Here is a 27332-nt window from a genome sequence, read left to right as displayed (position 1 = left end):
GGGAAAGCAAACAAAACAATGAAAAAATGTAAATTTAAATTAAGGGCAAAGTCGTAATTTAGCTGGGAGGAACAAAATAAAACTAATGGCGAAACTGTAAATTTAAACGGGCCAAATCGTAATTTTGAACCGAGGGCAAAATTGTAATTTTTAACTGGGGGCAAAAGTATAATTTTATTTTGAACCGGAGGTAAAAACGTAATTTTAAACTGATGGCAAAATCATAATTTTAAAGCGGGGATAAAATCGTAAATTGATTTAGCCCAAAGCAGGTGAACTATCCCCCAAAAACCTAACTCCCACCCCCCCCCCCCCCAAAAAAAAAAAAAAAACTAAAATTAAACCCTAAACATAAACTCAAAAAAAACCTAAACCCTCCATTAAAAATATGTGTGTTTAATTTACAATTATTACTTTTCTAAAACTTTTGCAATTTTTTTCAATTTCGTACTTATATTTTATATTATAGAAACCTAATATGTTGTCACTCATCTAATTAGATAATCAATGTAAATAATAATAAAATGTAAAAAACCATGTTTTTTACTACAATTATTTTTTTCTTTTTCCCAAAATATAAGCTGCAACTTGCAAGTTGGAATTTGTAGTATACTTTTTGTCAGAGATCACGTGAAAAAACACTTCAAAGCTTTACCCTATTCTCTCCTCTCTTTTGCCTCACCCAAATACCAAACCCTCCACAACCTTCACGACCACTTCCGCCTCCACCATAACCACCTGCCACCTTAAAAGTCTCTACCGCCTCCTCCATAACATCCATCACCTCACTGTCTCTTTCACTCTCTAGAACGATCGTATTCTCCGGAGGTAATGGGTAGTCTTTTTTTGTGAATGCGGAATAAATTAGTGGTGGCAGAGGGTAGACAACCGAAAACAATTACTTTATTCTCTCTTTCCCAGCTTTTTTTTTCAGAACGTAGTAGCCACCACCATCTAACCTCCGCCGTGTACCAACTAAACTCCCACGTCACATGCAAGGGTTTCCGGCGATCTAAACCGATCTAACATCAACCCCAAATCCGAGTTTCCGACGACTTCATTAAGCGGCGGTAACATAATGGAAGTGGTTAAGGTATCGCTTCTAGGTTTTTAGGTTTTGGTTTCATTGTGGTCAACGTCGTTGGCTTTAAGCGAAGGAGACCGGAAAGTGGTGGTGTTCGTTCTTTTTCCGACGACGGGAAGCAAACCGTCTCTTTGACTCTCTGCTCTCTGTCTCTCTAAAAAAGACCCAAACACGCCGCCTTAGATTCCGTTCAGATCTCAAACCCGTCATCACCGTTGACGGTTGTAGTAGTACACGGTACAGTTATCGTCCGTCGTCTAATCTCTGTATCTGTGCTCGTTGGGTAAAGAAGCACCGCTTAACAATTTCACCATTCTTTCAGAGTTGTAGTTGAAATTAGAAAAGGGTAAAATTGTAATTTCGTGTCTGCGGCTACTGTTGACCAAAGTTCGGTAAAATTGTAAACATCTTTTGTTGTTTAGTCTGTGTTTACATGTGTTTTGAAATCACTACAAGCGCGTTGCGCACGTAACCGCTGACAAGAATAAAAAGAAAATATAGAAAACAAACACTAAAAGATAACCAAAAGAAAATTAACAAAAAAAGTTGTATGATAATGATGTTGTTCGTATGAAACCTGTGGTCAGAGATGAGCAAATGATACCGGGTACCGGTACCGAATTTCCCGAACCGAAAGATCTTAAGTACCAATTTGGTACGACTTTTGGTGTTCCTAGTACCGGTTCACTAACGGTTTTTACCTTCATATACCGGTACCGTAACTGGTATTTTCAATACCAGTACCGATTCGGTATGGGTTGGCACCGAGCTCATCCCTACCCTTGAACTAAAAAGAAAATCATTAGAAGTTGAAGAAAATCAACAAAAAAAGTTGCACGATACCGTTGTTGTTCGTACGGTACTCGTGATCAGGGATGAGTAAATGGTACCGGGTAGCAGTACCGAATTTCCCGAACTAAAAGATTTTCAAAATCATTCGATTCCGACTTTTGGCATTTTCTTTACCAGGTTGGTGTCGGTTTTTACCTTCATGTACCGATAATCGTACCGGTATTTTCGATACAAATATCGGTTGACACAAGGTTATCCAACTGAAAAAGTAAAGAAGATAAGAAAAGTATTAAAAAAACTATATATTATTATAATATTTAAAAAACTATTCATTGACTTCTATTTTTAATATATATACAATACAATTTGATTTGCTAAGGGTTAGGGTTTTTTTATTGAAGCAAACCTGTTGATAAGGTTAGTAATGTTAATGCACTTATGCAAATCTTGCCAGATTAGTTTAATAAGGTCAGTCATATTGATGCAAATGCGTATAATTATGCACAAGGTCATTCATGTTGATGTACATGTGCATAGTTATGCACATGCGTATAGTTTGCCAGAATATGTTAACAATGTCATTTATGATAATGTACATGTGCATAGTTATGCACATGTGCATAGTTGACAGAATAGATTTGTTACTAATTAATGTTAAACGAGTTAACGTCAACCCGCGCGTTGCAGCGGGAAATTGATTTTGAATGTTTTATTAATCTTCAAACCAAAATTAAGAACATAATCTTTGAACACCATTAAGTCAGGGCAATAAATTAAAAAAATTACAATCAAGAAAAGAAAATTGAAAGAGGAACAAAGAAACTATCTATGGCAAGAAAAAATATAACAAAAAAAAAAAGTCAAATCTTGTTTAAGCAAAACGCATCAAAGATAATTTTAGAACTGCTTGTTCAAAGTTAGAAATTTTAATGGTAAAATAGTGAATGGGTTAGACACTCACTTGACATGTCAAACCTTGGTAGTGAAGGGATGCCAAATGTAAAAAGGCAATGGTGCATTAGAAATAAGACAAAATGGGATATGATTTTGATTTTCTTTATGTGGATGAATAGATATGCTTTAAAGTGAACTAATTTCATGATCAAATTCAAATATAATATGTGAAACATTTGTAATCAAAGTTTATAACAAAAGTTTAGGGGTCAAAAATTATAAATATCAAACTTCTGTGGCCAAAGTCTAAGAAACTAAACTTGGAAAGTTGCCACTATATATAATATAACATGATGTAAATATTTTTGAGATTCCTTTTTTATTATATCAATACCAACTAATAAATATTTGATGGGCTAAACTTGATGAGATTGAAACCTTGTGCTTTGAATGTTATGGTCTTCATACTTGTGTCCTTCTAGTTAATTATTAAAATTTCCTTTTGACTTTTTAGTTTAAATCACGTGATTTCCAAAACATTAAAAACCATCTTATGAATTGAATTAGATTCGATTGTACAGAAAATTTAATCGATGCGATTTCGAAGCCCTCGTACTTTAGGGTTTTTTTTTCAAATTATGATTTCGTTGATTGCCTTCTTCTTGCGTCTGTGTATTGTTCTCTTTTTTCAGAATTGAAATTTGACTGCCTTTTTCGGTATTTGAATATTCGATTTGCGATGACTCAACTTCTTCGTTGAAACTGTATTCATATTTTGCGATTTGATTTGTTGATTTGCTGGCAGTCCTTTGTTGTCCTTTTTTTTCGAATTTTGATGTTGTTTGAACTTTTATATGAAGATTCCACAATCCTTCGGGAGTCATCCTAGTCAATCTTTTGAAGTATGTGAATTAGAATTTAATCACTTCGGTTACTTCGTCAAGATCGATTAGAGAGATCCATATGCGTGACGAAGGGGCGACAGTTACGACCCGCCAGAGACGTAGAGGCGGCAGTCATGACTCACCGGAGACGTAGAGGCAACCGTTACGACTCGCCGGAGATGAAGAGGCTGCGGTCCGGAGACGAAGAGACATCGTCAGAAGAGTGTGCACAACGGTTCTTGATTTTCCAAATGTAAATGGGATAAGGAACGTTGCTAATTTATAGGGTCGAAATACCGTTTGCACAAACCGTTGTGACTCTTGTGGAGATGAAGTACCGCTTAGGAAAATTCCACTGGTTCTAATACGTCAGTTCGTATGACGGTTCACAAAGGAAAAGGTGTGTGCGGATTTGCAATCTGCTATGTCCACCGGTTCCAAGCGTTGTGTCGCCAAATTCCTTGAAATATTGAAGGGTGTAACAACACGTGTCCCTTGTTACTTTTTGTATAAGAGGGTAATATGATTGGAGGTAATACGAAATTTGATTTGGTAAGGGTTAATTTTTTTTATTGAAGCAAACATGTTGATAAGGTTAGTCATGTTAATGCACATGTGCATAGTTATGCATATATATTTATCAGATTAAGTTAATATGAATGTATTACGGTATATGCACAAGTGCATTATTACTTTAAAACATAAACATTGTACATATTGTATGTAATATGTTTACTGCACATATGCATACACGAAATAATTGATGTAATATGTGTAATGTATGTAGGAAAAATATATTCGAAACTGCTCATGGATTAACAACAAGGACATATTTGATTTATAGGTCTGACAGATGAAAAATATCAGAAAATGATAGACGAAGAGGCGTTGAAACAGGAGGAGTGTTGAAAGATGCTTAGTAAATGGAAAGAAGAGCAGGAGGTGTGAGTTTGTGAACTAATGCGAATGTTATGTGTAGGTAGTTTGTGGACATGCAATACGGATGATCATGTTTGTTAATATAGGATGTATTATGTTGTTTGGTAGAGGAAATGTTGGTACTGCACATGTACAAAGTTTGATATAACATACATATTGGTGTTGTATAATGTAATACAAATGGTTGTATTTGTTAATTTAGGATGTCATATTTTGTTTAGTATAGTAAATGCCGGTGATGCATATATTATGTGCAATAATGATTGTTGTTCGGATTATGTGATTCCTTATGATAAGGGCGTTATATTCAACTTTGGTGTGTACCTTAATCATTATAGCATTGAAAATGACCGGCTTTGATCTCTGGTTCCCATTGTATGACGAGTATGTAAATCTGGTGACAAGATAAAATCCCAAGAAATATTAAATGATTACCTACGGGTTTTCTCTATGTATAAAACTCTTCCTGAAAAACTATTTTCAAAATGAGTCAGTTAATTGTATTTACCAGCGAAAGCTGGCGTAGTTTCAAAATATTGAACTGCAGGTACCGAACCTTGATATTAGGCTGGGAATCCGGGTCGGCTATGATAAAGGCTATGTAATTTGCAACTCCTAGCTTAAGGCTTATGATGTCTAAAGCTCTTTTTACTAGATCCCGCCTGTGGGCTTGTATTTGAATTCTTGTATAAATTTTATTTATATTCAAGACTTTTATTGAATGAATATTTTTACTCCAATACTTCCGCTGCATTATTAAATTGTGATACTGTTATCCAATCGTCACGTTTAAACCCTATCCTTCCAGGCCCACCGGAAATCGGGGTGTGATAGCTAAGCTAACCGAACGAATTTTTTTTGTTTGTGTTCGTTCATTAAGCTAATCGAACGAACATAAATGAACTTCCCGCCAAACGGTTCAGGAACTGTTCGCTGAACGTTCGGTTCGTTTACAACCCTATTCCTAGTTCATTTGTATGAAAGATGTGTATGGAATTGTGTTTAATTGTTGCAATCAATAATTGCTACAAGTGTTGTATAATGTATGCATTTTTTATTACAATTGGTAAAAACTAGTGTTAATAGCCACACGATGTAAAAACCTGTTGTATACAATTTATGTGGTAAAAACTTGTTTTCATGTTTGGTGTACGCAATTTATTTGTTAAAAAATTGTTGTCAATAGCCAATATAATTGATCAAAACCTGCACAAACAAAGTTTTAAAATCTCTCTCCACCTACCCAACCTGTAAAGTGTATACCTCTCTCCATTATTTGGAGGATTATCCATGGTGCGTGTGAGGATTGTTAGGTTTTTGGGGTTTAAATTCACATGGTTGTGTGTGAGAAGATGATTAGGATTGGAACCGGTCTTAAGGAATAGATATAATCCATATATGTAAACACTTCGAGTAAGGTGTCCGTGCATCTTATTGTATCAAGGTTATACAAAGCTTAGGGGAGGAAAATGTTTCCTGGGTTATGCGTTACCACCTCATGCTGCAATGAGGTGGCAACTTTCCGGCATTAGAAGGCGTTTAACCCAACGTTCAGTTGATGGCCATTGGTAGGGTAACTACGTGAAAGGGAAAAAAGGATGAAGCCCCATCCTTTTCAACCAATCAAACATTTCTTTTCCCTTTCTAAAGAATGTATATTAGATTTATATATTATTTTAATCTAAGGTCGATAATGAAAATTTATGAAACCATTACACAATAAAGGTGAAAAAGTAAGTGAATGCTAAAGACTACGTAGCATGAACTTTATGATGTGACATTGAAAACTGATGAAATGGTAACACATTCCTTCTAAATAATTGAAAACTTACGAAATGGTATCACATAACCTCAAAATAAATATGGAGCTAACCTGATTCCAAAGTATAATCATTTGTTAGACTATACGGAGGGGAGGGGGTGTGACGTTATTCGACACTGAAGAAACATGGAAATAATTCTAAGGTGGATTAGTTTGGTTTATGTTTCTACCATAAGGGTTAATCTTCTTATGACTTTCTGAGCTCCTTAATGATCCGCTAATCCTGCAAAACAGAACACCGTTAGCTCGTTAAGAGGGGAATATGGGGGTTTCCCTCTTAACCAGACTCCGACGTGAGAATAAGTATCTGCTTGGAGGAGATTAAAGTGTGTAAAGAGTGAGAGTAGAGGGAATAGAATGTTTAACCTGTGAACTAAGGTCTCTATTTATAGTCGGAGAGGTGTAAGAGGATGTGGGCTGATGGGCCTTGGGCCGGAAGGCGACAACATGGCGGATATGCTCCTTGTCTCACTGGTGTCGACCGTTAGTGGCTTCTAGAAGTTTTTCGGTGCTGGCGCACCGTGATTGGAGCCTCGTGTCACTGTTGTCGGCCTTGTTGTCCCTCTGCCATTAGCAGGTAAGTGGAGATCGTTGGGCAGGTGTCTCTGCCCTGTGATTGGTGCCACGTAAGCGTCCTTAAGTACTTTCTGTCTCCTGCACGTCAGGCAATCATGGAGCACGATTGAGCAGAGCCCGGAGGATGCGGATTGGCCCTTTTCTTCTGCCACTTGTACCTTGTGTGCCTTCTGAAGTAGCCCTGCGCGATATCTCTGCGCGGCCCTTGCTGAACACGGAAGTAGCCCGCGCAGGGTATGGGTGGTTGGAGGGTTTTATTCAGAAGGCTAAGTGTTGAATGTGGTGTTTTCTCTTGTTTAGACCTCGGAGATCCATTCATGATGACATAAACCGCACGAGGTTGGCAGTAAGCGGTTTGATGAATAAGGAGTATGGTCTTGCGCGCGACCTGAATGAAGGTCTGCGTGACTTTTTAGGACCATACCCCTTTAAGTCCCCCCAGTCCAGTGCTGCACCATGCGCAAGGCAAGTGGTTGAAGCTCTGGACTTAGAAAGTGCTAAAAATGCTTGCTTTGCGTTGAGTAGACGCGCGGGTGTAAATGTTTGACAGTTGCTAAGGCGCGACTACTATGCCTGGCTGTTGGTGATTCTTTGCTTCTGATTGTAGGCGCGCAGGCTTGTTGTGTAACATTAACATTGCGCGGCCTGAGTAACTTCTGCATGAAGTTTGTAGTAATTCCAGGCGGGAAAACCCTCGAATTTTGAATTCTGACGGGTTGGTGCAAATGTCGTTGATGGCGACGTTTGAGTTGACTGCTGATACGGTTGTCATCAAGTTGTCCCTGACGGTTCGGCTTTCCATCAGGCGAGTGAGGCCCACGCGCACGTGGTAACCGTCACTCCGAGAATCCCACCTTACGTGGCGTTTTCTGATTGGTCACGTGCGCGGTGATCTCGACACGTTTACCCATCGCATTAAATGCGATGGGTATATATATCCGACGAAGGGGAGTGGATCCTTACTTCTTCTACTGTTGCTACCTTTTCTCTCCCCTTGTCTTCCTTGTATCTTCAAATCTTCAAAGTGGTAGTATCAGATCTTCAAGATCTTTAGCAGATCTTCAGGTTTTATCAATATTTTCGAAATCTTCTCTGAATACCCATGGCTGAAGAACATCATCCGGAAGAAAATCCCGGTGAAGAAGGTCCTCTTCGTGTTCTGAAGTGGGATCTGGGTTTGTTTGAGCAGATCACAAGAGGCTTCCGATTTCCATCGGAAAGGGATGCCAGGTATCCCGGTCAACACCAGACTGCCGCTGATGCACCGCCGAGATATATTACACTTTTTGAAGACTTCTTTTTACAGGGAAACTTCCGGTTGCCGACGACGAACTTCATGGCCCATATACTTCAGTATTATGGGTTTCACATTTCGCAGATGAGTCCACCTAGAATGGTGAGAGTTCGACATTTCGAGTTTTTATGCCGTGCTCATGATGTAGAACCCACTGTGGAGAAGTTCCGGGTCTTCTATCAGCTTATCAGAAATATGGGGTTCTATTCCTTCGGTAATCGCGGAGCAGCGAAGAAGATCTTGTTGAACACACCCAAGAGTTTCCATGATTGGAAACAGAAGTTCTTCTTTATTCGCGAGGAGGTGGTGCCGATTGCCATGACCTTCCGCTCTTGGACTGATGTGATCGAGAAGGAGGATCTGGCGATTCCTAAGAAGGAGGGTTGGTATTTGAAGCTCAATCCTACACCTAACCGGATTTTTGGTGAAAACATTCTGGTTGCGGGACAGATGAGTGATCAGTGGCCAGCAGATAGTAAGGACGTTCTAGTCTTGAAGTTCGAAGATAAAGGTTAGTTACTTCTTCAATTTCTTTGATTTTTTTTGTAATCTCTGTGCTTTAACTTGATGATATTGAGTGTAGAAGCACATTTGTGGCAAGTTGCCTTCCCCGCCTTTGGTGGATCAATGGGGGTGCACCCGCTGGCGGCAGGGGAGCAGTATTGTTACGAAGAAATCAAAGGTTATTTTATGTATCCGGTTGCTGGAGCTTTCGCCAATCCACCCACTTCTGCCGAAGGTGCGCATATACCTAACCCCCGGCCTTTGCGCACCATGACCTCTGCTGGGAAAGAGATTGTCTATCTTTCCAGCGAGGAGTCTGTGGGATCTTCAAATAGAGAGCTAAGTTCCTGGTCTAACATCTTTGCAGGTGTGTTGCGCGACCTCGGGATTGACCCGGAGGAGAAGAAGAAGAAGAAGACAAAGAAAAAGAAGGTTATCACCAATGATGCTGATGTGACCAGCAAAAAGGGTGGGAGTAGCCGCGCAGCGACCAGTGCTGCTGATAAAGGTACTCTACGCTTTCGCCAGAGTAACTTGGAAGATTATGTGATTACCAGTGACTCACTTGAAGGTTTGTCGTGCCTAGGCGAGAAGAAAACAGGAGCTGTTGCTTCAAAGAGTTCGGGGAGTGCGGGTTCTCGAAACCCAGATGCTGGAGCCACTCCGTCTTCTATCGCGCTAGATGAAAAGGAGGAAGAAGAAGAAGAAGAGGAGGAGGAGCCTGCTACAAAGCTGGTTAGCAGGAAAAGGAGCAGGGAGACCACGGCTGGTGCTTCTATGGTGCAAAAGCCTGGTGGAGTCCCTTTTATTGGGAAACAGAGCAACTTGCGCTCTCTTTACAGATTCTCTCCTGGTTAGTTTCTTGACTACCTTGCTTTCTTTCGTTGCTTCTTTTTAACACTTGATTTGTTTCAGAGGCCAAAAAGAAAACCCCTGAAAAGAAGGGTGGTGTTATTAAGGATCCTCTGGAACCGACGCAGAAGAGGCCCAAGGTTACCATCAAACTCTCAAGACTGCTGGGAGACTTGTGGACAAGGTTGCTGAGAAGGAGAAGGAGAAGGTTGTTGAGACAGCTGCTGAGAGGGAGAAGGAGAAGGTTTCGGAAAAACCTATTGGTAGTAATCGTAAGGAGACTGGGGCCGCTGCTACAACTGCACATGAAAAAGCGCGGGGTCCGAAGGTCGTCCTTGTGACGGGGCTTGATCAGGCCGTTCATGAGAAAAGGAAAGGTCCTGAGGTTGAGAAAATAGCGCAGTTTGCGCAGCCTGATGCCCCACTTCAAACTGCTAAAGTAACTTCTACTGGGGAGCTAGGCTCTTCGATTCATAAGGAGAAATCTGCTGCTGCAGGAGGCGCGGGCCCTGGTGGCGCTAGAGGGTTTGTACAGCAATCTCCAATCGGCCCTAAAGATATTGTGGGCGATCTTTGCTATAAGACTTACACGGAGGAGGCGCATGGCAACGCTCCCCACCAAGATCCCTGGGGTCTAAAGCAGAAGGATACTTTCATGGAGTTTGGTGCATGCCGTGATTGGTTCTTAAATTCCTTCCCTCCTTGTGAGGTTAACCGCCAGTGGGCACGAACTCACGATGGGATATACCAAGCCTATGTTGTTGGAGAGGCCAACACTCGCGCCGCCAATCACCAGATCGTGCGAGAATGGCGCACGATGGTTAATGAGCGGGCGGATTGGGAAAAGTATCGTGAGCGCCTGGTGAGGCAGGTTAAGGATTATGAGAAGGCTAAACCTGCCCTTGCCGAATAGAAGGCCAAGTTTGAATCTGATAGGAAATCAGAAGAGTGGGGCCGTGAAGGCCTTAGGGGCAAACTTCGTGCTGCTGAAGATGTTTTGGCGAAGGAGAAGGCTGAATGGAAGAAGATATGTGAGAAAGATAATCAGCGCATGTATGCAGCTCGCACGAAGATCATGAGCTTGAGGGTAAGGTTGCCGAGCTGACCGGGAAGGTCGAAGAAGCGCAAGCTGCTAAGGAGCATGCTGAGGTTCGGGAAACCCTTACCTTTTCTTTCCTTGTGCTTTTTGTTTGCAGAATTATCTAAGTCCTTTATCCTTTGTAGGTTGAACTGGCTGAGGTGAAAGCGCAGTTATTTGGTAAGGATAAGGACTTGGCGGCCAAGGACGTCGAGATTGAAGAGTTGAAACGTCGCCTACAAGAGCAGGTTGACAAAAGTGAGTCCTTGGAGATCGACCTTGAGGCTAAGAAGGGAAAAGCTGCTTCTTCTGAGGAGGCCAGGCAAAAGGCTGAGGAGGCACGCACAATAAGTTAGGCTGCCCTCAATGTGGCACAAAATAGCTATTCTGAGGTCCAAGGCATTGTGGACACGCTGGTCTCCGAAGCTGAATGGATGCGTGGCAAAGGATTAGTCCTGGTATTATTATCTTTCTTAACTTAGGCTTTATTTGTTAAGACCAATTTCTCATTTGTTTCTTTTGCTATAGATGGTGGACTCCATCTTAAATGCTGGAGAATTGGATGGAGCTGTTGCTGTTCTCATAGATGCCTCCCGCGCGGTTGGTCACTGTGGAGGTTATCTGGAGTGTGCGCAGCATGTTGAAGAGGTGTTTGGGCAAGGGTTTGATACTAGTCATTGCTCAGTGACCGAGGAAGCTGATGCTGAGTTGGTCCGCGCTGAAAATGCTTATGATCATCTATCACTGCCTGTGATGGACTTGGTCACAAAGGCTTTAGAGCATGACGACTGGTGTCAGCGTCTAAAAACCATTCTCAATCCACCAGAAACTGTTGAATTCTCTGATGAGGAAGAAACGGCGGGCAATGATGGTGATGGTGATGGCGACAAGCATGACGATGATGATGATGGAGACGGTCACGAATGAATAGCATTGACAGGCTTTCGTGCCTTGTAGTTTGTTTTTAGATGTTAGATGTAACTCTTTGCGCGGTCGCGCTTATTTTGGATTCAATCAATGATGGTTTGCTTCTTATGTAACTATTGCGCGGTTGCGCTTGTTGAATATGACGTTTTAAGTTTGTTTTCTTTTTTTGTCTAGTTACAATTATTGCACTGTTGTTAGAAACTTTGGTTAAGTTAGCGCGAATAAATGTAAGTGTGGCTCTTGTGCGAGTGTAACTGCCCGGTCTCGCGCTATGTTCGCGGAAGGACCTTGGAGGCATAACTCAAGAGCTCGTAATTTACTGAAGTGTTTTCGAGCTAATCAAAAGTTTAACATGCATTTGTAACGTAGGAAGTCATCATGATAAAAGAACATAAGTCGTATGCTTTCATTGATTAAGAAACAGGCGCTTAGGCCAACATACATCGCATGAAAGTTACATAAAGGGCATTTAGCCAACATAGGAAACTAAAAAGGCACGCGGCCCTCATGAGTGAGTAGAGGCGCAAGGCCGAGAGTAGTTACATATAGCACTTGTGCAGTTGTTGCGCGTTCCATGTGCGCGGGATGATGTATCCATCTAGAGTGCGCAACTTGTATGCCCCCTTCCCTAACACCTCGTGTATTAAGTATGGGCCCTCCCATTTAGGTGCTAGCTTTCCTGGGCGCTCAGAGTTTGAAGCTTCATTGTCTCTGAAGACATACCCTCCTGGAGTGAAGGTACAAATGCACACTCTTGCATTGTAATACCTTTCCAGATGTGTCTTGTACTTGGCTTCTTTAATTCGCGCGATTTCGCGTCTTTCTTCCAGTAAGTCCAAGTCGAGACGACGCTCTGCCTCGTTATCAACCGTGTTGACTGCTGTCAAGCGCGACGAGGGGAGTCCAACTTCAGCTGGGATAACTGCCTCCGAGCCATAGACTAGGCTAAAAGGAGTTTCGCCAGTACTTATCTTCGGCATGGTTCGATGAGCCCACATGATGCTTGGGAGCTCATCTACCCAACCTCTTCTCTTTGTGCCCAGTCGGGCTTTTATCCCGCCGACAATACTTTTGTTTACACTTTCAACCTGCCCGTTGCCTTGAGGGTGCGCAACGGAGGAGAAAGTGTGTTCGATTTTCATCTCTTTCATCCACTTCTGGAGGTCGTCAGACGCAAAGTTGGTGCCATTGTCGGTTAAATCTTGAGTGGGAGGCCGAACCTGCAGATGATGTGTTCCCAAATAAACTTGCACACCATCATTGTAGTAGTTGAGGCGAGTGCTTTGGCCTCCACCCACTTGGTGAAATAATCGACGGCCACAATTATGAACTTCACAGCTCCCGGAGCTTCAGGGAAAGGTCCCACCATATCAATTCCCCACTACTGGAAAGGCCATGTAGTGGACACAGGGATGAGATCATTTTTTGGGCGCAGGGTTTTCGGGGCGTGCCTTTGACAAGAGTCGCATTTGCGCAGTTCCTTTAGAGCGTCAACGTGCATCCCTGGCCAGTAGTATCCAGCGTTCATAATCTTCGCAACAACTATGCGCGGGCATGCATGGATGCCGCAGATTCCTTCGTGAATCTCCTTAATCAAGTAATTCGTATCTTGGGGGTCCACACAGCGCAATAGTGGCCCCAAGAAGGATTTTCGGTACAGGATACCGCCATTCATCTCATAATGCAAGGCCTTGTTCTGAATCTTCCTTGCCTCTGCTTTGCTCTCAGGGAGTATTCCTTCTTGCAAATATTGGATTATATGGGTCATCCAAGATGGCTGCCCTATCTCGATCACATTTACTTGACGCAGCAGAACCGACGGGTTTTTTAGTACTTCGATTCTTACATCTTTGGCGAGATGCTGAAAAGAAGTTGACGCGAGCTTGCTCAAGGCGTCTGCTAGTTTGTTCTCTGAGCGATTAATATGCACTACCTTGTAGGACTTGAATTGTTGAAGTAACTCTTTTGCTTGATCTAAGTACAAAGACTTAACTTCTCCCTTCGCATCGTATAGTCCGTCGATTTGGTTGGCGATCAAGAGTGAATCCACATGCGCTCGCAGATTTTGAGCTCCCATTTTTATGGCGAGGCGCAAGCCTACCAAGAATGCCTCGTATTCCTCCTCGTTGTTGGTATTCTTGAAATCCAACTTGATGGCGAATGTGAATTCATGTTTCTCAGGGCTCACAAGGCGCAATCCAGCTCCTGCGCCATCTTCGTTTGAGGCCCCATCAGTGTACAGCAACCATAACTCATTGGACGTGTCTTTCACGGGAGTCTCAACAATCTCACATTCCTTGATTTTATCTATTGGGACTTCTGTGACAAAGTCCGCTAGAACTTGACCCTTGATGGCTGGGCGCGGCCTGTACAAGATGTTGTGGCCCCCCAGCTCGATCGCCCACTTTGCTAACCACCCAGACGTCTCTGGTTTTTGAAATATTGTGCCGATGTGAAAGTTGGTGAGTACTGTGATCACGTGCCCTGTAAAGTATCTGCGCAGCCTTCTAGAGGCATGTAGCAGCGCAAGTACCAACTTTTCCATTGTTGAATATCTTGTTTCTGGATCGGTAAGCACCTTACTCATGTAATATATTGGAGTCTGCACTCCATCTCTCTCCACCAATAATACCGACCCAACTGCCTTGTCTGAAGAGGACAAGTACAGGATGAGTGGTTCCTTTTCAAACGGCGCGGTCAGAGTAGGGAGCTTTATCAAACATTCTTTCATCTGTTGAAATGCGGTTTCTGCCTCTAGCGTCCATTTGAATTCTTGCTTTTTTACGCAGTTGCGCAGAGTGCTGATAAAAGGGCATGACTTCGCCGCATTGTTTGATAGAAATCGATTAAGCGCGGCTAGACGACCAGCCAATCGTTGCATTTCTTTGATTGTTCGAGGTGACAACATTCACTCTGTGGCTTGGACTTTTTCTGGGTTAACTTTAAATCCGCCATTTGTGACCACGAAGCCTAAGAATTTGCCTTCTTCCATACCAAAGGAACATTTGGCTGGATTCAGTTTCATATTCACCCTTCTCAACGAGTTGAACGTTTTCTCAATATATTTGAACATCTGGTCTTCCTCAGGACTTTTGACTATGAGATCGTCAATGTAAACCTCGATGTGTTTCCCGATATCTTCCGCAAAGATTTTGTCCATCAAGCGCTGGTATGTTGGGCCGACGTTTTTGAGACCGAACGACATCTTTGTGTAACAGAAGATTTCGAGGTCGGTTCGAAAAGTTGTCTTGTCTTCATCCTCCAGCTTCATCTGAACTTGATGATAACCCTTGTAGCAGTCCAGAAAACATTTCCACCTGTATGGTGCGAGAGAGTCTATCTTTTTGTCGATCTCAGGCAAAGAGTAGCAGTTTTTAGGGCATGCCTTGTTGAGATCGGTATAATCGACGCACATTCTCCATCCTCCGTTCGACTTCTCCACCATCACGGGATTTGCAACCCAACTCTGATAGTGCACCTCTCTTAAGATTCCTGCTTTTAACAGCTCACAGACTTGCTCATTCATTGCCTTGGTTTTATCCGCCCCCAAGCTGCGCCTTCTTTGTACTTTTGGTTCAACGGAGAGATAAGTGTTCAAACAATGCTCGGTAACGTCGCGCGGGACGCCGGTCATATATGCCGGAGTCCAGGCGAAAATGTCCATATTCCTGAACAAAAGTTGTTTGAGGTGCGTTCTGATGTTTGGTGAGATCGCGTGGTCTATCGTCACCGTTTGCTCTGGGTATTTGCGATTCAAGACCCACTTTTCCGGTTCAGTTGTTGAAACTTTCGCCGCTTTGGTTGGGCGCGCACCCTCTGTCGACATTACCTCATTCTTTGCATATATGATCGCCACACCCGTCTCAGTTGGAAACCCGATGGCTGAGTGGGGTGTGGAGGTTACCATGTTCAGCTCTCCTTGGGTTTCTCTCCCAATCAAAACATCATGCCTTGATTTAACAGGCATCACCATGAAGTTGACAATTGTTGTTCTTGAATGCTTCCCGTCAGACAGCGTGACGGGGAAGCTGATTTGGCCTAGTGGGAAGACCATTTCGTTGCAAAATCCTGGCAACGGGTAGTCGACTGGCTCAAGTCTCGCTTTATTTTCATCGTCAAACTGATTAAAGCATTGCTTATAGATGATATCCGCTGTACTTCCCGGATCAATGAATACGTATTCTGTTTCGTAATGCCCAACAATACCGGTAATGACGACGGGGCGCGTGGCGCGTGGACCCCCGCGTACTACCAGGAAGATGACCTGTTGCTCTTGCCATGCCGGTTCGAAAGGTCGCTTACCTTTATCTCTTGCGCTATATCTTGGTCCGTTGACCATGTGTGTTTCCAAACGTCTAACCTTTTTCTCTCTTCCATCATCGTTGCGCTGAATCTGACGTGTCTCTTTGCGCACGTTCTTTACCAGATGGCTTAGCTTTCCACTTTTCAATGCTTTTTTGATTTCTTGCCTTAAGCTGATACAGTCATCTGTCAGATGACCTGTATCCTTGTGGAAGTCACAGTACAGGTTGGGGTCCTGCCCCTTTTTGTTCGTCATAGGCCTTGGAGCCTTAAAATCATGGTTCTCCGTCATGAGCACCTCTTTTGGTGTCTTTATGAGCGGAGTCCAGTGTTTTTCTCGATTCTCGTTCCTGACTGCCTTCCGATAACCAATGCGATCAATGGTGTCTCGCTCGTCTTCTCTGTATCAAGGTCATTTGTCGTAACCGCTGGAATGGCTGGTTTTCCATCCAGGGTTTTTGCCTTTGTTGCGTCTGTTGTTATCGCGCGAGGTTCCTTTGGAAAATCTATCTTCAGTGTAAGAGTTCTTGTGACCGGCCAATGACTCTTCAGTTTGCGCGACTATCTTCGCAGCTTCCATAAGCTTATCCCATTCCTTGGGCATTCCATCTTTTCTCGTGATAGTCCTGATGAGCCTATCACGGCGAATGGCTTTCTTGAAGTGAGCGCGCATGAGCTGTTCGCTTACACCACCGATTTCCAAACATTCCTTATTAAAGCGAGTGATGAAATCCTCTAAACCTTCGTTCTTCCTTCGCCAAATGTCTGTTACTTCAGCTGTGTCGCGCTGGTAACGTCTTTGCTGACTGAAGTGGTTTACAAACTGTGTTCTGAAATCAACCCACGACTTGATCTTTCCTGGTGGGAGGCTGTCAAACCAGGCGCGAGCAGCCCCTGTGAAAGTTTGGATAAATAGATGGCACCACATAGGCATATTCCATCCTCCCATGCAACCAACGCTTGTAAATACGTGATCATCAGGATCAGTTAGCCCATTAAATTTTCCAACTGTTGGAGGCAGTTTTTCTCTTGACAGCGGCGCTAGAGCAATCTTTGGGATGAACTTTGAATGTTCTGCAGTGTGACACCTCGTATTTTCAATCTTTCCATTTTTGGCAAGTCTACTTGTACTTTCTATTTTTGTAAGTTGTACCTTTGTGGTATTTGGTTTTATTCCCAAATTGTACTCGAGACTTGAAATCATAATGAAAGTGCATTACTTTATTCATATTTGTGTTTGGATACTATGTATCGTCAAAACAATTAAAAACATGTTGAAACTATGTTAAACACATAAAAACAGTGAAAATACATCTTAATCTCAGCTCTCAAATTCATCATTTCCATGAGATTACCCTAAACCGTACAAAAATCAGGAATTCATACGTTAATTCGGCAAATTTCCAGAAATTTGGGCTAAATCAAATAATTATAATATTTATTATCCGTTAAAATAAATAAATATAGTATTTATAATAATTAAATAAACTAATTAATTAAATAAATTAGTATTATAAATAAATAAATAAAAAGGATTTTTTTGAATTTTAGTTAATTTTAACTAACTAGGTTAACAAATTCTTTGAAACATTAGACTTAACCTGCCAGGTTGGTAAATTCCAAAGGAAACCACTAACTGAGTTAGAAAACTCAGTTAGCCTGGTTAAGTCAAAAATGGATCAACAAGGGGGGTCTCCTGGGCGAGAACCGGCCCAAGGGGGTTCGAACTCGTGACCTCTCGCTTAACAAACAACACACTAACCACTCGGCCGGGCATGCCACATCCAACCTATATCCGAATTAAATTGTATTTAACATCACATTAAATACGCTGAATTTAAATTAACCGCCCAAACCTTTCTTCTTCCCCGACTGTTGAGTTGGTTCACCGGATTTCGACCCTCCATGTTCGAAACCGTTACCTGCATCATCTTTATAAATCCGACAAACCCTCATGCACTCGTTCCTTTCGCATCTGATCACCGGAACGTTCGACCACCACCTTCGCCTCCGAGAACCACACCTCCACCTTCCTCTCACGAAACACACATACGTCCCACCTTGTTTCATCGCCGGAGCTCACCGGAAGGCCGCTGGAGAAGACAATTCGGTTCCGGTATCAAACCGACCCCGGTAACTCCTCCGACTCAAGTTCTCTTTTGTTTTGGCCAAATTCCGATTAACCGTAAAGTTATTATTGTTATATCACCATCAGTTAATTGTTATTTAGTCTAATTTTTAATATTGCTAATACTGATATTGCTTTAACCAGTATCTTGGGTTCAAGGTTTGTCGGGATCGAACCAGGCAAGGGTGAGGGCTGCCTTCGATTGGGCTAGGGATTGGGCCGGCCTATGGCCAAGTCCCTCCTTTCTTTGATTGTTAAAAACCACTATTAATACAAGTATTATCATAAGCAGAATTACATATATATATGATATATAAACCGAATTTTGCTAATATTATTATTAAACCGTATATATATATGCATGAAACCAGTAATAATATTATTATTATTATAAATTTGGTGTTGTTATGTATAATAATAATAATAATAATAATAATAATAATAATAATAATAATAATCAGATTCATTGGTGTTATTTTAATAATAATCAGGATTATTAATGCATAGTAATCAGATTTATCAGTATTATTTTATTTATATTAATTAAGAAAAAAATTTATTAAAACCAGAATTTTTATTATATAAATCCGGAAATTTTATGTTAATAATAATAACAAAATTATTAATGTTAATTGTTACAAATATTAAGGTTAATAGTATCCTTAACATTTTTAACTAAAATAATCATCATTATTATTGTTACTACCATTTTAGATATTCCCACTAATTATATCATTTCCAATATTAATTAACGAATTCCCAAACATAATAGGGTAATCTCTTGCAATCTATTGGATCCAAATCATTTTCGTATTCGTTACCAAGAAACGCAACGCACTCTAAGGTGAGTATACATGACCCATTTTCTATTTTATCACATTTTGGGTGTTGTATGCATTTCTATATCAAACACACTATGTTAAACATTTTTGCACCCTCAATCCACATTTCATGTGAATCTATTTGACTCATGTTAATCATGTTATGCTACTGTTAAACATTTATGACTGTGTGTTCATTAACTTTGCAAGCCTCCCCTAACAATGGCAGCGTTGTAGGTTGAGAAACGCCCCTCCCATAATATTATGGGTATTGTTAGGTTTATTCTATGTTACTCATTTACCACCCTTCTAGGGTTAGGCTATGTTAATTGCGTTAAACTTTGGTTTGAACACATAGATTTCATCGTTACGAGTATAATTGTTAATATGAACTCATGTAGTCACGTGGATTTGAGCATGTTAAACTATTTCAAACATATTATACTATATTCAAACTTGTATACTCGCCAACATGTTTTGTTGACTTTATTTTAAATGCATACTGCAGGATGAGGAAGTCAAGATTTGAAGAAATGAATAGGATGGCCTAGAAACCCACTTTTGAAATAAACTATGTTTAATGTTTGTTATTTCCTTTTATGACAATGTATGAAACTTTGCAATTTTAATAAATGAAACCTAATTATATTGCCACATGTAGTGTTATGATGTTTTGAGCAATTTGTTCGTCTCATCCCGATGTTTCCGCCATCGGTTGGGGTGTGACATGCAGCTTCAGCTGGTCGATAGGCGAGGCGAAAGTCTCGCTCTGCCGCTTCGCTGTATCCGATGTGCTGCCTTGGTTTGTAATATTCATGGTTCCTCTGTAAGCGGTTGAAGACTGAAGACCTTTCGTCATCTTGCCAAGTTGGGTCATTTGGGTCTGTGTCATCCCATTCATTGTTCAAGTTGCGCGGCCCAAGCCGGGTCAGAACTGGGCCTCTTTGGACATTTGACGGATAGTCATAATAACTTTCTGTCTCTCCCCGCGTGTTGCGCGTCTCATGCACGCTTGGCCTTCTTGTGGGAGGAGGTCTGTTACTTCTTCCTTGGAGGTTTTGTTGTGGGGGTATCTGGCGCACCCCCTGACTCTGGCCCTGAGGTGCAACCAAGGAAGGTTCTGCTTGTAAAACTGCTTGTTGTGCGCTCAAAGATTGATACGCGACATTAATGGTGGCAATTTGCTTGGCGTACCAAGAGGCTGGAGTTTCGCCTTCAGGTAGCCCTAATAGCGTCGAAATGTTCTGAGGTCGAGCGAGATTTGAAGGTCCAGCCCCATTGTTTCCTGGGGTTACCGTCTGAGTGATGCGAGTGATGCTCGCGCGGGGTCCCCCAGTGTTGGTTACTTCGATTTCACTGATTTATTCTACATGCTGGACTTGGACGTTTTGATTGTCCTCGCCCAACATTGCATTAGAGTTTACTCCAAAACCAAACTCAGAAATGATTCCTTGACCAGCCATGATCGAAGAAAAAATAACTCAGAAGACTCAGAAAAAGACGATGAAAGTGATTTGTAGAAAACCGGTGGGCGCCAATGAAGAAACACGGAACTAATTCTAAGGTGGATTAGTTTGGTTTATGTTTCTACTATAAGGGTTAATCTATTGAAGCTCCATCTACAAATGGATAAGACTTTGGTCTGATTGTATAGGAGTTTTTGAACTAAAAAAGGAGCAATAGCTTCCCTCTTGACTCTTATGACTCCGGCGTGAGAATAAGTATCTGCTTGGAGGAGATTAAAGTGTGTAAAGAGTGAGAGTAGAGGGAATAGAATGTTTAACCTGTGAACTATGGTCTCTATTTATAGCCGGAGAGGTGTAAGAGGATGTGGGCTGATGGGCCTTGGGCCGGAAGGCGACAACATGGCGGGTATGCTCCTTGTCTCACTGGTGTCGACCGTTAGTGGCTTATAGAAGTTTTCCAGTGCTGGCGCATCGTGATTGGAGCCACGTGTCATTGTTGTCGGACTTGTCGTCCCTCTGCCATCAGCAGGTAAGTGGAGATCGTGGGGCAGGTGTCTCTGCCCTGTGATTGGTGCCACATAAGCGTCCTTAAGTACTTTCTGTCTCCTGCACGTCAGGCGATCATGGAGCACGATTGAGCAGAGCCTGGAGGACGCGGATTGGCCCTTTTCTTCTGCCACTTGTACCTTGTGTGCCTTCTGAAGTAGCCCTGCGCCATATCTCTGCGCGGCCCTTGCTGAACACGGAAGTAGCCCGCACAGGGTATGGGTGGTTGAGGGGTTTATTCAGAAGGCTAAGTGTTGAATGTGGTGTTTTCTCTTGTTTAGACCTCGTGCGAGATCCATTCATGATGACATAAACCGCGCAAGGTTGGCAGTAAGCGGTTTGATGAATAAGAAGTATGGTCCTGCGCGTGACCTAAATGATGGTCTGCGCGACTTTTTGGGACCATACCCCTTCAGACACATAGCACACACTTTTTTATTATTATTTTATTATTCAAAATTATATAAAATATATTGAATTTAAAAAAACATTAATAATTAAACATATAACATTAATAACAAAATATTACATAATTTTAAAAGTAAAAACATTACATAACTAAAAAAAGGAAACTAAAAAAAATTACATAATTAAAATAAAACGTTAAACCTAATTAAACAAAAAATCTAATTATCTGACACGCCGAAACGTGTTTGAAGTCACGGTTGTAGTCGTGCCTGTACTTGATGAGGGCGACTTGTATGATGTGTCTTCCGCAAGGTCACCACCCTCATTTTCCACCATATTGTGCATCGTTTGAAATCTTTCACTATCAAAACGAATAGTCATAAAACACGAAGAAAGTGCATCTATGGTTCTGGTGATGTCACCCCTATGAATACAAAGTTGATGGAAAGTACGCAGTGGCGTAGCTATGAAGGGCCTGAGGGGGCGCCCGACCCCCCGAACTTTTCGCTCAGTAGTGTTATGTATGTACGTTTCGTATAGAATTTTTTAGGTATATACGTTTTTGACCCCCCGGTTTTATAAAAAATAATTTTTTAGGTATATACTTTTAGGTCCGGTGACTTCCGACCCCCCCGGTGGAAATTTTCAAGCTTCGCCACTGAAAGTACGCCTCCAAAACGGACCCCCTGAGCGATTACGAGGCGTGTAGGAGGTAAGCGCTTCGACCCACGATTCGCACAACGCGATGTCCTCTTCTTCAGTCCACGGTGTGATCGTGAAAATCCGGCGTTGTGACCTCTCTACGTCGTACACACCGGCACATCAAACCCATTTGTACTATTTACTACATATACGTTTTCCCTTGCGGGGAATAGTTATGCTTTTTTATTGGCCCAAAGTGGCGGCAAATGTCACGGCCCCCGACCCGGTTTGACCCGTTTCAGGAGCCGCGGGACAGAAATCTCGTGATATTTATTTAATTGATTTTAGCAGCGGAAGTTTATCAACAGGATCTTTTTAAAGCTAAAAACTTTTCCCGATTATTTTATTTCACAACTCGGGATAAAATCCCGGTAATTTACAATAACCTGAGTTTACTGAGAAATCTTTATTTTTAGAAAACATATTTCTCTATTTTATAATGAGCCACTTTCTTAAGCTTGAAATGCTCCCCAGCACTTTTCCTGTATTACAATAGATCACCTGAAACATGTTTGAAAAAGGTTTTGTCAGCGGGAAATACTGAGTGAATCATTCTATTTATTTAAAATGACTCGTTTATTATAATTTGGAGTATTGTAAAACAGTAGATAAAAAGAGAATGACTCACATTGCAGATTTAACACGGACAGAATATGGTTTAGCCTTGTTAACCTAATTTAAATAATAATGCACACAAAACCAGGTTAGTGATCAATACAACATTTACGATAGCTCACGAGATCAAATTCTCACAACGAACGACAAAGTGCAATACTTAAACATCCATCGATTTAACGACGAACGACAAAGTATAACCCTATGTGGGTGGCACTTAAACATCCATTGGATATATTGATCAGTCGGAAAATGAATCGTAATAGCGATTGAGTGATTACCCTATTTTGCGGCAGCACTTCGAGATTAGTGTGTGTTTAATTGTACTGTAACAGCCTTAATTCGACGTACAGACAGAGTTGAGACGTCGTTTTCGTATCCTATTTCAAGTCCCAAGGTCGGCTATTTATAGCAATTTTTTGAGACTCCCTTACGGACCGTATGCCTGATCCCTTACGGTCCGTAAGCTAAGCAGTCTAATTATAGGCTGCCTAGGCTTGGGACTAGGTTAGCTGATTCAAAAATTTGGTCAAATCATAATTCAACAACGAAAATTATTGATAATTATCACTAGGGTGTATCCCCCCCTGAGTTTTAGGTGTCACACCCCAACCGATGGCGGAAACATCGGGATGAGACGAACAAATTGCTCAAAACAACATAACACTAAAGGTGACAATATGAATTAATTCGTTTTATTAAACTGAGAAAGTTATACAATATCTCAAATAGTAAACATAAATTCACATGATTTAATTGCTAAAATGGGTATCTAAAGCCATCCTAACTTGTTTTCTTGAATCTTGAACAATCAACCTGCAACATGTATTAAAATAACATCAACAAAAGTTGGCGAGTATACAGGTTTGATACATAGCATAAAGTAGAATAAAAAGTTTAAATACTCATATCCAACATGAACAACATAATACAAGTTACTAATATGCTGAAACAGTATATGTCAAACCCAAGTTTCCAACGCACACGCCCCAAGACTCACTCAAGGGCGGTGCGTACTCCTATAGCATAGGAGATTTAATAAGTCTCAGAAGTTTAATAAGTCTCAGAAGTTTAATAAGTCTCAGAAGTTTCCAACGCAAACACCCCAAGACTCACTCAAGGGCGGTGCGTAAATAAGTATAAGAAGTCTAACAAGTCTCAGAAGTTTCCAACGCAAACACCCCAAGACTCACTCAAGGGCGGTGCGTAAATAAGTATAAGAAGTCTAACAAGTCTCAGAAGTTTCCAACGCAAACACCCCAAGACTCACTCAAGGGCGGTGCGTAAATAAGTATAAGAAGTCTCACAAGTTTCACAAGTTTAGCCAGGTTAATGAGCATATAGACACAAAAAGTTTACATAACATACGAGATTAACAAGCATCAAATTGTGTCATGTTTAAAATGGATAGAGCGTGCATATAACAAGTTTCAAGCGTTACGTGTTTCTGTATAGAATACATGTTGCACCCAAAAGTGATAAAATAAAAATGGGATCAAGTATACTCACCTTAGATTGCGTTGCGTTTTCTTGGAAGGGGTTAGAGTAGAGATTACCCAAAAGATTCCAAGCGATTACCCTAGATAGTTACGATATGATAAACTCGTTAAAATTGCAAGGATTTGGGTTTGCGTTTAAATTTGTGTTTGAGAGTTAGATAGGCTAGTGTGATTGTGATTATAATAATAGTGATAATAATGGTTTACAAGTTAGGTATAATTCCTAATATTTAAGGTTTACAATTTAGGTATTTTATTTTATTTTAACCCATTATTACATTAAAGATTTAAAAGAGTTTAAAATCAACCTGTTAGTTATGTTTTAATTGTTTATTTAAAGTTGTATTGTAGTAAAAGAAAAGAAAGAAATAAGAAACCAAATTAATACAACCTAAACTTATTTACTAAATTTTATGGTTATATCAAAAGGAAGTTGATTAAAAAAAATGAATGAATATATAGAAAGATTATCGAGGATTTTTATTAAAAAGATGTTAAGGATTTTTATTAAGAAAAGGAGAAATGAATAAAAAAATAATAAATAAAATAGGAAAACTGTTGATATTAATTATATAAAAGAGTTAGTGCAAAACAGCAACAACATCACTGGTCTACACGACCAGATAAGCTTTTATTTTATTTAAACAAGTTTTAACGGAATCGTCTTTTTCATGATTTAACAAACAGAAACCGTCCTTCTCATTTGCTCTTATGTTTCAAATACAGGACATCACAGTATGTATTAAACAAAAGCGAATCATAATAGGATGAGTCAACGAGAAGGAGGGGTACCGATAAAGTGACGTGAATTCGTAATGCTTTCCCGACGACATTCACGAACTCCGATGCGAAGGCTTGCAGGTTTCCGATGACTGGTTGTCTTCTCCGGTGAGCTCAGAGGTTCCGGCTAAGAGAGAAGTGTGGGAGGCGAGGCGGTTGCAGGTCCTTCCGGTGGGGTGATGGAAGTCGAGTGGTGGTGGGTTTCGGAGGATGAAGGTGTTGAAACAGGCTGTGGGGGTGAATCGGTGATGGAGGGTTCCGGCTTTATAGTGTTCAAAAGGTCACGTAAACTTGGTAATGATCTCTGATTGATTCGTATTAAGGAAACGCGTAATGAGAATCCATCACCGAGAAATCAGCGATCAACATAGAATGGAAACTTGGCTGGCTTGTTCGCTGTCTACGGTTTGGGCGGCAAAAGATGAAAAGAACCGAACTTATCGCTTGCTTATACTAAAAATATGTAGTTTGAACAATACCAAGGTATTGGCGGAGTGGTTTGTTCTGTGTTTGTTGCAGCGCGAACCCCGGTTCGAGTCTTACTCGTGTCACCTTTTTATTGTTTTTGATCCTTTAACAGTTTTAAAAGATTACGCCATTAGTCCCGGTTATAATTCTGTTAATTACATAAGTGGTCCCTGAAATTTTTAATTAACTAGCTGACTAACTTAGTTAACTACAGAACTTATTCACTAGTTTAAAAAGACTTATATAACTTTAACTAACTTTGAAAACTAGTTTATTTTTATAAAAGAATACAACTTTTGATTGTAAATTTTATTAATTTAATTAATTAAACAAATAAATAAATAACCAAAGAAAAAAAACTTTCGACGGTTGTTTAATTCGCGAAAAATTTCCGAGCTTCAAGGATTAGGATCCAAAGTTCAAAACGGGTCGGATTTCGGGAATCCATTTTTGACGGATGTTACAGTCTCCCCTACTTTAGGAGATTTCGTCCTCGAAATCTAAGAGGAAGACTTCTAAAGACTCACAAGGTAGATTGGATGAGAATGTTTGTTTAAGGAAATTGTTTTTTTTTTTATGAATACCTCACGTAGCATATAAAAGATTCAATTAGTGTCACATAGCATATAAAAGATTCACTTAGTTTCACATAGCATAATCATGAATTTCACATAGTGCAATGTAGATAATGAAAGCATCGTAAATTTCGTTTGTTCATGAGAGCTTATTATTATTTGTTTTAGATTGCAAGATAATGTGTAAGGTGTCTCCAAGCTTGAATTGAAAGTAACGTTCAAATATAAAGTTTCGTTGAGAACGAATAAGAGTTGGCAACTACCTCTGAGGTAAGGAAATCACCCCTAGCTCATTGGTGAAGTTGAAAACTGAGCGAAGCACGTTGTCAAGGTAAGGAAATCACTCCTATCTTGATGATAAGCTTCCATTTTTGGGAAATGAGTAGTAGCATAAAAATGTAGAACAATCTACACGACATACTTAGTTAACAAGATTAACGTATCACTGGCATGTGAATAAACAGGTCAACCCATCGTGTAGCGCAATGTTGACTACCCAACATCGTCGCAACGAAGAGGGTGTAATGTTGTTAATTTAACATGACCACTAGAATACGGGCGGGCGCTACTCCTATAGCACTACACATAGTGCTATACATGTTAAGGTGTGGGTTAAAAGACAAGTTCATCACATAAGAATAACCCAGTAATCACGAATCCAGTATAACATACTAGCATGCATGTATTAGATTGAAATGATATATCGTACAAATGTAAAACCCATGAAAATTGAGATAGCATAAAAAAAGATTTAACATAAAAATTGGATTGTCACGGAACGTAACATAAGACTATTCCAAAGTAAATCGAAGTCCTTTTCGAAGACAAATACTCTCATCGAGAAGCGACTAACGATATTTGTCCTTCCAGTTACTACACGTCCTTAATCGATTGGGAAAATCGAAACTTTGGCGAGATTGAAAATCGAGGAGTGGGACTAGTTAAACAAGATGCGAGTTTCACCTCTAACTTGATAACATCGTACCCTAATGTGGTTGGTACTTATCAAAGATAAGGGTCCACTAGAGTATGTAATGGAAAACTCCCATCAAGGTTTGGATGCCACTCCTAACTTGAGGGTAGATTTCGTTCAAAATCAAAGTATAGCTGAGTGAAAATCATCATCAAGTGTGGGAATCACCCCTATCTTGATAAGTCATTTCGATTGTGTTATAAGAGTGTCTTCCAAATGTGTATTGTGTTAGCCTTAGGAAAGGCATGTATATTAGAAGTCCAAAAGAATAGAGAGAAGCAAGTAAGGTAGAAATGAAGTTGTTTTAAGCAACACATAGTGAGAAAGCTCCTAAACTATAGACTAGGCAAGGCATTCCTAATTCCCTATAGTTATGGCTCTGATACCAATCTGGTATCAGAGT

The 27332-nt window shown here is 40.7% G+C and overlaps 1 protein-coding gene across 1 annotated transcript; it reads right to left on the bottom strand.

Moving 5' to 3' along the window:
- Positions 1-16360: 16360 nt before the first annotated feature.
- LOC110914671 lies at positions 16361-16897 on the bottom strand. The gene has a single exon (XM_022159453.1). The coding sequence runs from the start codon at positions 16895-16897 to the stop codon at positions 16361-16363; it is 537 nt and encodes a 178-aa protein (XP_022015145.1).
- Positions 16898-27332: the final 10435 nt, after the last annotated feature.

The sequence above is a fragment of the Helianthus annuus genome, chromosome 15 (genome assembly GCF_002127325.2).
Source record: "Helianthus annuus cultivar XRQ/B chromosome 15, HanXRQr2.0-SUNRISE, whole genome shotgun sequence".
Taxonomy (NCBI): Eukaryota; Viridiplantae; Streptophyta; class Magnoliopsida; order Asterales; family Asteraceae; genus Helianthus; species Helianthus annuus.
Note: the sequence above shows the minus strand (reverse complement) of the source record. Positions and strands in the feature narration are given on the sequence as shown.